Source organism: Microcaecilia unicolor, chromosome 3 (genome assembly GCF_901765095.1).
Source record: "Microcaecilia unicolor chromosome 3, aMicUni1.1, whole genome shotgun sequence".
Lineage (NCBI taxonomy): Eukaryota > Metazoa > Chordata > Amphibia > Gymnophiona > Siphonopidae > Microcaecilia > Microcaecilia unicolor.
Genome location: NC_044033.1, coordinates 357,993,460 through 358,010,925, shown reverse-complemented (window position 1 = coordinate 358,010,925; position 17,466 = coordinate 357,993,460). Strand labels below are relative to the sequence as shown.

At 43.4% G+C, this 17,466-nt stretch overlaps 1 protein-coding gene across 1 annotated transcript in view; it reads left to right on the top strand.

Moving 5' to 3' along the window:
- The window catches only part of TXLNB (taxilin beta), a 97,878-nt gene that overhangs the window by 21,580 nt on the left and 58,832 nt on the right, over positions 1-17,466 (top strand). The window contains exon 3 of the mRNA XM_030198537.1: positions 10,904-10,992. Coding sequence (XP_030054397.1) covers positions 10,904-10,992 — 89 coding nt within the window. The remainder of the gene's footprint in view (positions 1-10,903; positions 10,993-17,466) is intronic.

Genomic DNA, 17,466 nt, shown 5'->3' with positions numbered 1-17,466 from the left:
GTAGCCAGGCGGTAACTCCAAATTGGTGCACCTTGGGCACGCATAGGTGCCTACACGGCTTAGTAAAAGGGTCCCATAATTTGTTGCAGACACATCTTAGCACACACACACCACATGATCAGACTTACAATCCATGCGTGTCTTCAATCTATTCTCTCCCATCTGTCAGATACACAAATTCACTACATTCTAATGTGATAGGTTTTACAACTTCCACATTTGTGATGACCCACTTCTTCAGTCCCACAGAGGGCTTTCATAGCCTTAGGTAGTATCGCTGGACTCAGCAGTTCTTTAAGACTGAGGCCTCTTGAGAAAGCAATCTGCAAATAATTGTCTTTAAACACAAGATGAGTTCTCATAATGCCCCAATTCTTTCTAACAATATTAGTCATTACTTATTCCATACCCATTCGCTGACATTTTCTACATCGCAGTTGGAAACACTAGGAACATTAACATTCTTGGTGGTGTTTTGAAGGACGTCAGCATCTTCTTCTTCTCTGTGTCTTTCTGATTTGTTTAAAATAATGTTCAACACAACTTTTAGGGATTGGTTTTTTAACTAAATTCCAAGTGTCAGCAACCATGTATGAACAATCTTTTATATTCATTCTTTTATAAACTGAATTATGCCACATTCATTGTCAATATCAGCCAATAGAAGTTTTTGTAACAATTATTTCCTATAAAGTCATTTCAAGGAAATGATAACTCTGATCCATCAGCTGCATTACAGCTGATCATATTTGGAGGCAGAAAAAGCACTTTGAATCTATCTTTCTCTCGCTCTAAGCTTTCAGCCATAGGATGTGATGGCGCATTGTCCAGCAATAAAATGACATTTCTATCTTTTCCTATACGAAGCTGAAATCTTTTCCCTTCTGGTATGAAGCAATTGTCGTACCAGTTGAGGAAAACTTTGCAATTCATTCAGGCTTTTTTTTTTTCACTTCTGTATAACAGCGGTAGCTTATGTATGTTTTTGAAAGCAAGAGGGTTTTTAGATTTTCCAATCAGCAATAATTCCAACTTATGCCTTCCGGTTGCATTTCTCCCCACCAACAGTGTGACACACTCTTTGGATGACTTGAAACCAGGAGCTGATTGCTTCTTATGACTAACCAGAGATTTACTAGGAAGTGATTTCCAATTCAGACCCATTTTGATCAGGATCATAGTTTTTGAATAATGTCATTAAATTGTAGAAGAAAGTCATTAGTCGCTGGTAAATTTGTGGAAAGTTTTTCACCATGAATTTCAATCTGCCTAATCCTATGGTGGTATTTAAAATTTCAGTCATCCAGTGCTGGTTTTGAATTTGGAATCCCCATGAAATTGCTGATTGAAAAACATTGCCTTTTCAGCCAATATCAAACCAGAAATTGGATGGCCCAATGATCTTTTTTTGCAAAAACAACAGAAATAGAGCTTTATCTACCTGTTCATTAGTAGACCTTTTCACGGTTTTTTTTTTAATAACTCCCTTCCTGTCTTTCAAGAACTGAAACACAATTGACAATAGCATCACTTTGTCTTTTTATGTCGGATATTTTTGATGTTCCTACACCACATTATTCCAATTTTTTCCCGGCACTCCCTTTTTTAACTTCTCCACAATGTCCATTTTGTCTTTTAATGGCAGATCAACCCTTTTTCGCTTTGACACCATTTTGATTTTTGTGTTAAAAAGAAACACAGCATTGTACTGTAGAAACCTTTCCATGTGGGAGTTTGGAGGAAAAGGAAAGGGCAGAGCTTTCCTCTGCTGTGTCCTTGCTCTCACTGACATCATTTCCTGAGGGAAGCCTGCAGGGGCCAGCACAGGCCGTGAGGATGAATTGCTGCAGCCACTGGGAGCCTCTGAGGTACATCAGGGAGGATTCAGAGAGGGGTTGGATGCACATAGGAGAGAGAACAAGGAGAGTGAGGTGCTTCTGCTGGGTGGGCCTGTGCCCCCCCCCCAGGCCCACCCATAGTTATGCCTCTGCAGTACAGGTACTTTACTGTACAGTATTTCAGTAGCACACAGTTTTCATCAAACCTTCTACATAATATTTGTACTGTATTATATATATATATATATATATATATATATATATATATATATATATAATAGGTTGTTTAAAAAACTGTTTCTAGTTTTCAGAATACAGTACAGTGTACAATTTTTGTTTCAAATTTAAACATAATACAGTACAGTAAACTCCAGCACCAGTTTGGTTTGTTTTAATTGTACTTCTCAATAACTTCATGGCATGTCCCCTAGTGTTTGTACTTCTTGAAAAAGTAAACAATTTAATTCATATTTACCTGGACCACGCCACTTAGGATTTTATAGACCTCTACCCAGGGCTTAATTTGTAGATAAAAAGGAAGTGGAACTGTGGAGCCAGGAGAGTCATGGATGGACCAGGAGCAACAGGAGAAGAAGGGCTGGATTAGGGAGTAGTGACTGTTCTCTGCTCTGCTCCAGGCTCACCACCTCCCCTTCTCTTCCCTGCATGCTGTTTGGAAGGAAGAGAGTAGAGCAGAATTCCCCTGCTGCACTGCAGTCTGAAAATAAATGGTGGAACTGCGTTCTAGGCTGTTCCTCTACAAATTAAGCCCTGCCTCTACTATATCTTGCCTCAGCCACAACTTCCCTAGCCTTTCCTCATAGAGTCATTCCATCCCCTTAATTATTTTGGCCACCCTTCTCTGTACCTTTTCTAATTCTGCTACATTTTTTTGAGATGCAGTGACTAGAACTGAACACAATACTCAAGGTGTGGGTGCACCATGGAGCAATACAGAAGCATGTGAAACTAAACATGGCCAAGACTGAGCTTCTTATCTTTCCCCCTAAACCCCCCCTCTCATCTTCCCCCATTCTCTATCTCTGTGGATAACACTCTCATCCTCCCTGTTTCATCAGCTCCTAACCTTCGGGTCATTTTTGACTCCTCTCTCTCTTTCTCTGCACATATCCAACAGACTGCTAAAACCTGTCATTTCTTTCTCTATAATATCACCCAAATTAGTCTCTTCCTTTCTTAGCACTCCATCAAAACTCTTATCCACACTCTTATCACCTCACGCTTGGACTACTGTAACTTGCTTCTCACAGGTCTCACACTAAGCCATCTCTCTTCCCTTCAATCCATTCAAAATTCTGCTGCTTGACTTATATTCCACCAGTGTTGTCACGCTCATATTAGCCCTCTCCTTGGGTCACATCATTGGCTCTCTATCCATTCCGCATACAGTTCAAACTCATCTATTTGGCTTATATGTGCCTTCACTCTGCACCTCCTCAGTACCTCTCCACTCTTATCTCACCTACAGTCCTCCTCAGGAACTCCGTTCATTGGGTAAATGTCTCTTATCTATACCCTTCTCTTCCACTGCCAACTCCAGGCTCTATTCCTTTTATCTTGCTGCACCATACGCCTGGAATAGATTTCCTGAGTCAGTATGTCAAGCTCCAACTTTGGTTGTATTCAAATCTAGGCTGAAAGCAGTGGCGTACCAAGGGGGGGCGGTGGATGCGGTCCGCCCCAGGTGCACGCTGCTGGGGGGGTGCCGCGCGCCTGTTGGCTCCGCTCATTCCGTGCTCCCTCTGCCCCGGAACAGGTTACTTCCTGTTCCGGGGCAGAGGGAGCATGGAACGAGCGAAGCCGACAGGCGCGCAGCACCCCCCCCCCCCCCCAGCAGGTAAAAATGCACCCGAGGGGGGGGGTGTCCTTTCACCGGGGGGGGGTCGTGCTGCACCCGAGGGGGGAGCGCATCGGCAATCCACCCCGGGTGTCAGCCACCCTAGGAACGCCACTGGCTGAAAACCCTCATTTTCAGGCTGCTTATAACTCCTAACTCCTATTCAGTTGTTCAGTACCCATATCTGTTTTATCATTCGCACCATAGGTAATTTCCTAATTCCTTATTTGTCCTGTTTGTCTGTCTTGATCAGATTAATAGTAGTAGTAGTAGATATCTGTTGTTGTATTCCCTATTCCTTTCCTTATAATTCCTAACATTCTGTCTGCTTTTTGGGCTGCCACTGCACACTGAGCAGAAGATTTCAACATGTTGTACACAATGAAACCGAGATCCTTTTTCTGGGTGTTGACTCCTAAAATGGAACCTAGCATCATGCAGCTATAATCTGGGTTATTCTTCCCAATGTGCATCACTTTGCACTTGTCCACATTAAATTTCATGTGCCATTTGGATGCCCAGCCTCCAAGTCTTGCAAGGTCCTCTCACGATTTCTCATAGTCCATATGTGATTTAACAACCTTGAATGATTTTGTGCCATCTGCAAATTTCTCATTCCTAGATCATTTATAAATATATTAAAAAGCACAAGTCTCAGTACAGATCCATTGAACCCTACTCCATTTTCTTTCTTTAAATCAGTTTCCAATCTACAACAGGACATCATTGCTTCCTATCCCATGAGTTTTTAATTTACTCATGAGTCGGTCAAAAGTTTTATGAAACACGATGAGACTCGTGTTCAAAACAGAAAAACATCCAAAAAGCGGTAGATGGCTGGGTTTTTTTTGCCAAAACATCCAAATCGCGATTTCCAAAACCCATTTATAAGATGGTTTTCTATGCAGGTCATATGCAGTGCATTCAAATCACAAAGGGGCATGTTGGGGGTAGGATTTGGGAAAAATGGCTGTTTGCTACTGGATATTTGTACAGTTTCTGCAAAACATCCAAAATCAGATTCAGACATCATATTGAAAATGCCACTCCACATCAACTGCCTCAGCTTTATCCACGTGTTTATTCACACCTTCAAAAAAAAGTAGCAGATTGGTGAGATAGGACTTCCCTTGACTCTGTCCCATTAAACTATGTCTATCTATATATTCAGTTTCTACCATTTTGCTCTGTACTGACAACAGGCTCAGTGGTCTGTAGTTTCCTGTATCACCCCAGAAACCTTTTTAAATCCATGTTATGTTAGCCACCCTCCAATTTTCAGGCACCATAGACAATTTTAACAATAGGTTACAGATTACTAATAGCAGATCTGCAACTTCATTTTTGAGTTCTTCCAGTGTTCTGTGCTGTATACCATCTGGTCCAGGTGACTTGCTGGTCTTTTATTTGTCAATTTGGCCTATTACATATTCCAGGTTCACAGACATTTGTTTCATTTCTCCAGATCATCACTTTTCTTACTGGGTAGCATTTTCCTCAGTAAAGGATTCAACAAAGAATTCATTAGTCTCACTGCTATGGCCTTATCCTCCCTGAGTGCCCCCTTTGCTCCATGATAATCTAAAGGTCCACCTGATGTCCTTACAGGCTTTCTACTTTTAATGTATCTGAAAATTTTTTTAATTACTTTTGCTTCTATGGCCAGCTTCTTTTTTAATTATCATTTTTGCTTTTTTTTTTTTTTTTTTTTATCAATGCTAGTGCTTTAGCTGCTTCCTATTTTCTTCATTCAGATCCTTTTTCCATTTTTGAAAGATATTCCTTTAGCTAGAATAACCTCTTCCAGATCACCTTTTAACCATGCTGGCTGTTGTTTGGCCCGTGTTCCATCTTTTTCAATACATGAAATATATCTTGTCTGGGCTTCCAGGATGATATTTGTTTAAAAAATCTGTCTGATTTAAACTCTTAGGGGTCTATATTCAACGCAATTTAACTGGCCAGAAATGGCTCCTGGCCAGTTAAACCACCTGTTTGGGGCTAACCAGTTAGCACTGCTGAAAATAACCGGTTAGTGTACAGCGTTGCGTATGTCTAGTAGCGCTATAGAAATGATAAGTAGTAGTAGTAGCACTGAACTCAAAACCAGCTATTTTGAAGGCATTCTGGGGCAGAGTCAACACTTGGTTGGTTAAGTGCGGATATTCAGAACTCAACTAGTCAGATTAATTGCATAGGGTTGCATAAAAGTCAGTCCTGTCTTTATGTGGTAACCCATACCCGGTCAAGTGCAGAATATTGTACTTAGGGCCTATTTTATCAAGTTGCGTTAATGGTTCCCGCCTGCAGTGCCAATGGACCTCATTCAAGATGAATATTTTTTGTTGGCATTATAGGAGTCACTAGCACAGCTTGATAAAAGAGGCCCTTAACTGTCTACGTGGTAGCTGGCTCTGCAAACCCAGAAATTTCATGGGCCATTCCCAGACATGGTCCGTCATTGAATTTCTGGGTTTAGCGCTGGCAGCAGTCAGCAAAACGCTGATCATCACCAGCTGAATATCAGGCCTGGCACCTTTACAGCTGCTTCTTTTAGGCTATTTTTTTTTTCAACTATTTTCTTCCTTTCATCATAGTTGCCCTTTTGAAAGTTAAATGCCAATGCAGTCAATTTCCTTTGTGTCTTCATTCTAATTATTAACTCACGTAGAAACTACATTGTTTTGCCAACTATTAAGAAAACTTTATAATCCAGTCACTATCCTGCTTATTTTCGAACGAGAAGGCCGGCCAAGAGATGGCCGGCCATCTCCTAAACCCGGCCAAATCGGTATAATCGAAAGCCAATTTTGGCCAGCTTCAACTGCTATCCGTTGTGGAGCCGACGAAGGCGGGGCGGGGGCTTGGTTAAGAGATGACCGGCTTCGGCCGATAATGGAAAAAAGAAGGCCGGCTCTGATGAGCACTTGGCCGGCTTCACTTGGTCCATTTATTTTTAGGACCAAGCCTCCAAAAAGTGCCCCAAATGACCAGAGGACCACCGTAGGGAATCGGGGATCACCTCCCCTTACCCCCCCAGTGGTCACCAACCCTCTCCCACCCCCCCCCCCCACCCCCAAAAAGCCTGAAATGTCATACCCAGCTCCATGACAGCAGAATGCAGGTCCCTGGAGCAGTTTTTAGTGGGTGCAGTGCACTTCAGGCAGGTGGACCCAGGCCCATCCCCCCTACCTGTTACACTTGTGGTGGTAAATGGGAGCCCTCCAACCCCCCCCCCAAAATACACTGTACCCACATGTAGGTGCCCCCCTTCACCCATAAGGGCTACAGTAATGGTGTACAGTTGTGGGGAGTGGGTTTTGGGGGGGATTTGGGGGGGCTCAGCACACAAAGTAAGGGAGGTATGCACCTGCGAGCAATTTTTGAAGTCCACTGCAGTGCCCCCTAAGGTGCCTGGTTGGTATCCTGGCATGTGAGGGGGACCAGTGCTGGCTCCTCCCACGACCAAATGCCTTGGATTTGGCCGGGTTTGAGATGGCCAGCATCGGTTTCCATTATCGGCGAAAACCGCTGCCGGCCATCTCAAACCCGGCCATCTCTGACATTTGGCCGGCCCCAACCGTATTATTGAAACGAAAGATGGCCGGCATCTTGTTTCGATAATACGGTTCGTCAGACCTCTTTATGGCGCCGGCCTTAGAGATGGCCGCCCATATAGATGGCCGGCGCCATTCGATTATGCCCCTCCATGTTACACAGAAGAATTTGCAGCAAATACACATCACAAAGAGACATCCAAGCATGGATGAGGGTATGGGAAGCAGGAGGAAGGGTTATATTGTAGAAAAGCATTCAAAGTGTGCCTCAAGGAAGTATTGCCATGTGATTAAAAGAAAGAGAGGGGGCAATATGTATCAATGTTTCTATACTGCAGCTGCTGGAACTTCCTCTCCAGTACAAATGCATTGTGCCATATTTGGGGGAATTTATTTCTCTGGAACTCCCAGTCTGATCTGGCCCATTTTTGAATTAATATATCTTTTTTCTTATTTTTCATTGTTGCCAAATGTGGTCCTATTCTGTTAAATTTGCAGGTAGTAATTTTGTCTCCAGAGGGACAGAAAGACTGACTGTCTCAATCTCTTACTATGTATAATTTCCTTCTAACATTTCATTGGGTTGGAAAGAAAAAAATGACTCCCTTTGTCTTTAGGAGCAACTGTTAATTAACTGTAAGTTATGCAAATATCTTAAGCCAGGAATTCTGTCCTACTGTGTCTCTATAATTGGTTGCTTCCTGTGAAGCTAAAGCCTTCAGGGGTGGTCAATCAATCCTGCAACTTGCTTTTTTCCCCAAGTCCATTTTACAGACCAAATATAGAATTAAGATCCATTTCTTTTAGATGCTGGTTCTGAATTGACCATCAAGACAATAGAACTCCAAGGATCATTCTAAGAGACTTAAGTTAAGTGCAGGGAGTTATAATAGAGGGTACAGAAACATAGGACTACATTCAATAAACGGTGCCTAAAACGTCAGCACCAAAAAAGTAGCACCTAGTGCTAGTCTATAAACGGCGCTTCACGCCAGGAACTGCAACTAATTATAGGCACAACCATTTACACCAGTGAAACCTTGGTGTAAATCTCCTTTACTCTATAACAGCACGCATAAACTGTGGGAACATCCCTGATTCGCTCATAACCTTCCCATGGCCACACCCCTTTTTGGATTTGCATGTAAATTTAGCACTGCTAATTGATTATTAGAGCCCAATTATCAGTGCTAATTGACCCATTATTCAATTAGTTGACTTGCACAATTTGCAGCATCATTTATAGAATTCAGGGGATAGTGTCTGGAAAATGGTGCTACACAACACTAAGTTATGGTAATACTAGTGGAACCCAGCCCATTTCCTCAACAATGAAATAGGCCCTAGAAAGGCTCTCTTGTAAGCGATTTTTTGTCTCTCCCCTGCCCTCCCCTCCCCTCCATGTCCAGCGATTCTTCCCCTCCCCTCCCATCCCTCCCCTCCATGTCCAGTGATTCTCCTCTTCCCTGCCCTCCCATCTGTGTCCCGCGATTCTCTTCTTTCCTGCCCTCTCCTCCCATCCCATTCCATCCCATCCATGTCCATTGATACTGCTCTGCTCTGCCCTGCCCTTCCCTCGATGTGACACGATTCTCTCTTCCTTTCTACCTCATCGTTTTCTGGCTGGCTTCCCTTCCATTGGTAACATCCTGATGTCAGCTCACCTCCAGCGTTCCCTTCCCTCTCACTGTTCCGCCCTCTGACATCATTACGTTTTGACGTGAGGGCGGGGCAGTGAGGGGGGAATGGAATGCTGGAGGCTGGCTGACGTCATGCAATGTTACGAACCCAGGCAGCCAGACAGCGATGGAATGTTGAAAGTGCAAATCCTACATAATAATTCTCACCTCCAACGTTCTAACGCTGCCTGGGACCGTGGATCCCAAGGAGGTGGTCTGCTTCCGTCGGTAGATCAGCTTGACGTCTTGCCGAACACACAGCTGACAGAATCAAAAGAACTGCCACGCACAAAACAAGGAAAAAAACAGCCCGAACACACAGCTGAAAGAAGTGGCACACACAAAAACAAGAAACTGCCAGGGGGAGGAGTAGGCAGCAGCAAACAGCGACCCAGGCAGGGGGAGGAGTAGCAGCCAGGGGGAGGAGTACCTACTCCTCCCCCTGCCTAGGAATTGCACCATACTTGCTGCCAACCTCCCGAACCACACGTGCACACTAACTGCCCTCAAAAAACCGCCGCCGCCCTCCCTCTCCTCTCCAAGTCCGGATTCGGACTGTCGGAGAGGACGAAGAGGGAGGGCAGTGAGACAGCAAGCGAGAGGCTGCGCCAACTGTCCAATGTGGAGGAGGCGGGTGAGGGATCAGAGCAGGGGTCGGGGTCCACTCGGAAGAGGGGGGAGGGAAAGACCAGCGGGTCCGACTCCAGCGCATCCGTCATCCCCGTTCACTCACAACAAAGCAAGCAAACCTATGAGATGCTGCAGGACGTGTAACAGACAGGAGTGGAAGAGAGCACAGCAAGTCTACGGTAAGCAAGGAAGCCCATTGGTTAATCTCTGTTTCCACTCCCCTACACAGCCCTCATTGGCATACACTCAAAAACAAGCAAACCTAGGAGCTGCTGCTGCACATTGTCGTTTTAAAATTGTTGATAGACAGTGCCTTAAAACGTCAAGGACAAAAGGAGGGGGGAGACAGACAGACCCTGCAACTGGGAGGGGGGAGGGGGAGGGATGGGAAGGGAGGGGGAGGGAGGGGGCAGGGGGGAAACAGGGAGGACCCTGCAACGGGGAAACAGGGAGGAAGGAAGGAAGGGAGGGAGGGACGGAGGGGGACCCTGCAACTGGGAAAAAGGGAGGGAGGGGAGGGGAGGGAGGGGGCAGGGGGGAAACAGGGAGGACCCTGCCACGGGGACACAGGGAGGAGGGAAGGAAGGGAGGGAGGGATGGAGGGGGGACCCTGCAACTGGGAAAAAGGGAGGGAGGGATGGGGGGACCCTGGAACTGGGAGGGAGGGTGGTGGGAGGCGGGGCTGGTGGTTGGGAGGCGGGGATAGTGCTGGGCAGACTTACAAGGTCTGTGCCCTGAAAAGGACAGGTACAAATCAAGGTAAGGTATACACAAAAAGTAGCACATATGAGTTTATCTTGTAGGGCAGACTGGATGGACCATGCAGATCTTTTTCTGCCGTCATTTACTAAGTTACGTTTACTCTCATTCTTACACACACACTCGCACCCAGTCTCACTCTCTCTCTCTCTCTCTCTCTCACACACACACACACACACACTCGCACATTCACTCTCCCTCTCACACAGTCACTCTCACACACACTCACTCAAACATACACACTCCCAGGAAAACCTTGCTAGCGCCCGTTTCCTTTAAAACAGAAATGGGCCTTTTTTACTAGTTATTATATAGGATACTTCAGTGGAAAAGGATTAAGAAACTATTGGCTTCAAATAAAGAGTGATATCCTACAAGCAGCCAAGCATCTATGACTGTCAGGTTTGCTAAATCCTTAGCTGTATAAACAGGAATTACTGGGCAGACTGGATGGGTAAATTCATCCTTATTTGTCATTATCTACTATGTTAAAAATATTAATTCTGTCAAAGTATGTCTCTTGTTTTCCCACACACTGTGTTACAGAATCTTTATGTAATACTGTTTTGTGTTCTTTGCCAGGAAAAGAAGCCACCCTGCTGATGCAAAACCTGAACAAGCTAAGCACACCTGAGAAGCTGGAAGTTTTATTTAAGAAATATGCAGAACTGGTCAGTAAAACATTTTGATTCATTTTAATATATTAAACAGAGAGAGAGGGTGGACATGGCAGAAGTATCTGTGACATGCACCACTAAGTATCACAGCTGTCATACACAACTTGTAGCTGAAGATATCCTAACCTCATCTGGGATAATATCAGATTTAGAATTAATATCCCACATTTGGGGTGTCCAATAGAATTTTAGCATCAGACCTTTGTTCAGCCTGTATGTTCTGTCTCCAAAAGTATCCCACCCCTCCATTTAGATATCTCGCTCAAAATCTCTGAGCACACTTTTTTCTAATCATGCACAAACCCATGATCCTCAGGTTGATAGGCAACTACCTTCCAGGTACACCAATTCTGGTTCACATTAATTGCATACAGACATTACTAGACTTCCTTAAAATGGTACAGAGTGGAGGAGTAGCCATAGCCCAGTGGTTAGTGCCGCAGACCTTGATCCTGGGGAACTGGGTTCAATTTACCCTGCAGCTCCTTGTAACTCTGGGCAAATTATTTAGCCCTCCCTTGCTCCAAGTACAAATAAGTACCTTTATATACTATGCAAAAACCATAGAAAGGCAATATATCAAGTCCCTTTCCCTTTTAAGGTGGCATATATCAGTCTCTGCTGAATAGGCTAAAAATGTGTGTTATTCCTCTGGAAATTTTGCTCAGTCATGTTTGGACTAGATGATCCTGCAACCCTTAACGATTTGCTTGATTTCAGCTGTAGCTGCTCCTACAGTTTAAATCTGAAAAGCTTATGAGCTATCAGACAGCCCAAGTCATCACGGGCAATCTGAACCAGTCTTGGTTTTACTCCCACTGCATGCAGTGAGGGTAAAACCAGGACTCGCTCAGAACCTGGATCTACTAGGTTGATTTGCTCTTTATAGCACTAATGAGTAAAAGTGAATTGATTTTTCACTCTTTCAAAAAGTACAAAGACTAGGGGACACTCAAAGAAATATTATGGAAATACTTTTAAAATAAATAGAAGGACATTTTTTTCACTCAAAGAATAGTTAAGCTTTAGAACTTGTTGCTGGAGGATGTGGTAACAGCAGTTAGTACATCTGGATTTAAAAAAGGTTTGGACAAGTTCCTGAAGAAAAAGTCCACAGTCTGCTATTAAGATGGACATGGGAGAAGCCACTGCTTGTCCCAGGTTTGGTAGAATGGAATGTTGCTGCTATTTGGGTTTCTACCAGGATTGACCACTGTTGGAAGCAGGATACTAGGCTAGATGGACCATTGGTCTGACCCGGTATGACTGTTCGTATGTTCTTAATTCAATCCCAGCTGTACTACAGAGGAAAAGGATTTAGGTATCATTGTGGACAATATGTTAAAATATGCTGCTCAGTATGTGGTGATGGCTTTGAGGATATCTAGTCTTGGGATTGAGAGATCAGAGTGAAGTAAACAGCTAGGTGTAAGCAGCTTGCAACAAAATAAAAAAGGTAGCTTGGCAGCTTGTCAACTGGCTCAGCTAACTTCTCATAGACCATATTTGAAAGGTCATATTGACTTGTTCTGATGTCACAACTCTCCTAACATCAGATCAATCAACTAGACAGGATCTTAGATAGTGCTGGGGAGGAGCCGGCTGTCTTGGTACAATGGCAAAGGAAAATGTGTGTGTGGGGGGGGGGGGGGTTCTGGAAGCCAAATTTAGGCTCTTAGGTAGAAAGCTGAAGTCCAGATCTTCCAGGGTTGCATTTTCAGAGATGCTCCCCATTATACGAGCAGGACCCAAAAGGCAGGCAGAGCTCCGAAGTCTCAATGCGTGGTTGAGATGATGGTGCAGGGATGAGGAAATTAGATTTGTTAGAAACTGGGTGACATTCTGGGAAAGGGGAAGACTGTTCCGAAAGGATGGGCTCCACCTTAACCGGGATGGAACCAGGCTGCTGGTGCTAACTTTTAAAAAGGAGATAGAGCAGCTTTTAAACTAGAATGGAGGGGAAAGCCAACAATCACCCAGGAGCACATGGTTCAGTGTGGAGTATCCTTGAAGGTTTCTATTGAAATAGGACATTTAGGGAATCCCAGTAGAGAGGTGTCAACAATGCTAAAAGTAAGCCAGGTTTACTTAATGAGAGAGCAGGATAAAGGATGCACATTATCCCCTTCAACTTCTAAATTGCTTGTACATCAAAGGAAAAAACATAATTTGAAGTGCCTGTATACAAATGCTAGAAGCCTAAAAAATAAGATGGGAGAGTTAGAAAATAAAGCACTAAATGAGAAGGTAGATATAATAGGCATCTCAGAGACTTAGTGGAAAGAGGACAATTAATGGGACACTGTGTTAACAGGCTACAAATTGTATCGCAATGATAGGATCAAATTGGAGGGGGGGTTGCACTATATGTTAAAGAGGGAATTGAGTCAAACATGATAAACATTCCACATGACACAAATAGCAGCATGGAATCATTATGGATAGAAATTCCATGTGTGAAGGGAAGGAGTATTCTTGTAGGGCTGTACTGCCGGGACAGAAAGAACAGATGGATGAAGAAATGTTTACAAATATTAGGAAAGCTGGCAAATTGGACAATGCTATAATAATGGGTGATTTCAACTACCCTGATATTGACTGGATAAATATTACATCAGGGAGTGCCATGGAGATAAAATTTCTAGATGTAATAAACGACTGCTTCTTGGAGCAGCTGGTCCAGGAACCGATGAGAGGGGGAGCCAGTTTGGATCTGGTCCTTGGTAGCTTCCAGGGCATAGTGCGAGAGGTGGCAGTGTTGGGTCCCCTGGGAAATAGTGATCATAAAATGATTAAGTTTGAGCTACTATCTGGGATGAACCTGCAAAAGAAATCTATTGTAGCTGCATTTAATTTTCGAAAGAGCGACTATAATAAAATGAGGAAAATGGTTAAAAAGAAACTAAAAGGATTAGCTGCAAAGGTTAGGACACTAAATCAGGTGTGGACGTTATTCAAAAATACCATCTTGGAAGCCCAGTCCAGATGCATTCCACATATTTGCAAAGGAGGAAAGACAAGAAAACGTCAGCCAGCATGGTTAAAAGGTGAAGTAAAAGAGGCCATAACAGCCAAAAGATTGCCCTTCAAAGAATGGAAAAGGTACCCAAATAAAGAATATAAGAAGCAACATAAGCAAAGCATTAATAAAAAGGGCTAAAAGGGAATATGAAGAGAAACTTGCGATCCAAGATGGCGTCGAGGGAGGACGTACGTTAGCTGAGCTCCTGTTTTCCTCCAGAATACCTGACGAAGTAGGCACACTCCCCAGAGAAATGGGGAAGAGAAAAGAAAAAGCCGTGATGTTACCCTCCTCGAACACGGCTTGGAATCCCACCACTTCTCAGCCTACTTTGGAGAGATTCGGGGTTGTAATGTCGGGGATACCGGTTCCTGCTTCGGGGAACAGCAAGGCGTTATCGCCGAATTCCAGTGGAGAGGGAGTGACTTTGAGTCCCCCTGTTAGCATGACCCCTCCAAGACCCGGAAACAGTAATGCCTCGCTGTGGAGGTCGACAGTGGAAACGCCCAAATTGGGTCAGGATTTTCACGTGACCCAAGGAGGCCCCGGTGCAGCATCGACGCCGGATAATAAACCAACTTGCGGATTGGAGAGTGAGCTCTCCTCTCCGAAGATATCCGGAGCGGTTTCCGTGGAGAAACTGGAGCTGGTGAAAGCCAGAAAATGTCACAATGGACACACTATGGGAAGCGCTGCAGAGCGTGAACAACTCTCTTCTTCAAATGTTCAAGATTTCCCAGGAACAAACATGTAAGTTAAAGAATTTATATCAATCCCTATCTAACAAAGTGGAAGCCCAAGATACAAAAATTGAGACTTTGACTACGGATATGGTTTCTCTACGAAAATCAGTGAATTTGGTAATGAAGGATAGTTATGTTTCTTGTAAAAAATTGGAATTTCTGGAGAACCAATTAAGGAAAAATAACTTGAGAATGATAAACTTTCCTAAAACATCTTCTATATCTGCTACTGAATTGCTTAAGAAATATTTCTCTGATATTTTGCAAATACCAGCTGATAGCCACCCTGTGGTGTCTAAAGCGATTTATATTTCTTCAAAGTTTTCCTCATCAGAGAAAAGAGATATGAACTTAACTGACATTTTGGAAAATTCAGAAATTACAGATAGAGCTACTCTCTTAGTGACTTTCGCGTTTGATTTAGATAGGAATAATGTTTTGAAGTTGTATTTTTGTCACATGGCTGATAGTTTTTTGGGTTCAAACATAAAAATCTTTCCTGACATATCAAGGGAGTCACAGACTAGGAGGCGTGAGCTCTTGGCTTTTAAACCAAGAGTAATTGCCCTGTGTGGTTCCTTCCTAGTGCAATTCCCTTGTAAATGTTTTATTTCTTTGGATTCTAATAATTACCTGTTTGTTGAACCTAAGAAACACAAGAGTTTGTGGAGTTGAAAGAACAGATGATGAATCCTCTCCAGCAGCTTCCTTTAGTTATCACTGTACTGGCTGCAATTACCGATTGACCTTCTTCCCTCAGAAAATATGAATTGTAAGATTAACCATTTTGAGTTTTTCTTAATTTCTTTGTTGTTTTCCTGATCTTGGATCTCCCAGTTGTGGTCAATTATTTAAAAATTTTTGAGAAAATTTTTTTATTTCTTCTATATTAAAATTTCTTGTTTTTCTTTATACATGTGAATGTAATTATGTAATTATGTGGTTGAGAGGCGGGACTAGTGCTGGGCAGACTTATACGGTCTGTGCCGGGGCTGGTGGTTGGGCGGTGGGGATAGTGCTGGGCAGACTTATACGGTCTGTGCCAGAGCTGGTGGTGAAAGGCAGAACTGGTAGTTGGGAAGCGGGGATAGTGCTGGGCAGACTTATAGGGTCTGTGCCAGAGCTGTTGGTTGGGAGGCGGGGTTGGTGGTTGGGAGGTGGGGATAGGGCTGGCCAGACTTATATGGTCTGTGCACTGAAGAGGACAGTACAAATAAAAAAGTAGCACATATGAGTTATCTTCTTGGGCAGACTGGATGGACCGTGCAGGTCTTTTTCTGCTGTCATCTATTATGTTTACTATGTAAAATGATAAATAAATAAATAAATTACAAAAAAAAGAAGAGAAACTTGCCGCAGAGGCTAAAACTCACAGTAACAACTTTTTCAGGTACATCAGAAGCAGAAAGCCTGTGAGGGAATCTGTGGGACCGTTAGATCATGAAGGAGCAAAAGGGGTGTTCACGAAGGACAAGGCCATGGCAGAGAAACTGAATGAAATCTTTGCTTCTGTCTTTACGAAAGAAGATGTAAGAGATCTGCCTATACCGGAAATGGTTTTCAACGGTGATGAAGTGGAGAAATTGAAAGAAATATCAGTGAACCTGGAAGGTGTACTAAGCCAAATTGACAAATTAAAGAGTAGTAAATCACCTGGACTGGATGGCATACATCCAAGGGTACTCAAAAAAAACTCAAGCATGAAATTGCTGATCTGCTGTTAGTAATATGTAACCTGTCGTTGAAATCATCCGTAGTACCTGAAGATTGGAGGGTGGCCAATGTGGCGCTGATTTTTTAAAAGGATTCTAGGGGTGATCCAGGAAATTATAGTGCAGTAAGCCTGACATCAGTGCCGAGCAAAATAGTGGAAACTGTTATAAAGAATAACATTATAGAACATGTCGACAAACATTATTTAATGGGACACAGTCAGCATGGGTTCAGCCGAGGGAAGTCTTGCCTCACCAATTTGCTTCATTTCTTTGAAGGCATGAATAAACATGTGCATAAAGGTGAGCCAGTTGATTTAGTGTATCTAGATTTTCAGAAAGCTTTTGATAAAGTCCCTCATGAGAGACTCCTGAGAAAATTAACGAGTCATGGGATAGGAGGCAAGGTTTTGGTGTGGATTAGGAATTGGTTATTGGACAGAAAACAGAGGGTAGGGTTAAATGGTCATTTCTCTCAATGAAAAAGAGTGAACAGTGGAGTTCCACAGGGATCTGTACTGGGACCGGTGCTATTTAACATATTTATAAATGATATGGAAATCAGAATGATGAGTGAGGTGATCAAATTTGCAGATGATACAAAACAATTCAAGGTTGTTAAAACACATGCGGGCTGTGAAATATTGCAGAAAGACCTTAGGAAATAGGAAGACTGGGAGTCTAAATGGCAAATTAAATTTAATGTGGACAAATGCAAGGTGATGCACATCAGAAAGAATAATCTGAATCACAGTTACCTGATGCTAGGGTCCACCTTGGGAGTCAGCACTCAACAAAAAGATCTGGGTGTCATTGTAGATAATACGCTGAAATCAGCTCAATGTGCAGCAGTGGCCAAAAAAGCAAACAGGATGCTAGGAATTATTAGGGGGTCATTTTACAATGGCACACTGAAAAGTGGCTTGCGGTAGTGTAGGCGCGGGATTTAGGAGCGCGCAGAATCATTTTTTAGTGCGCCTGTAAAAAAGCC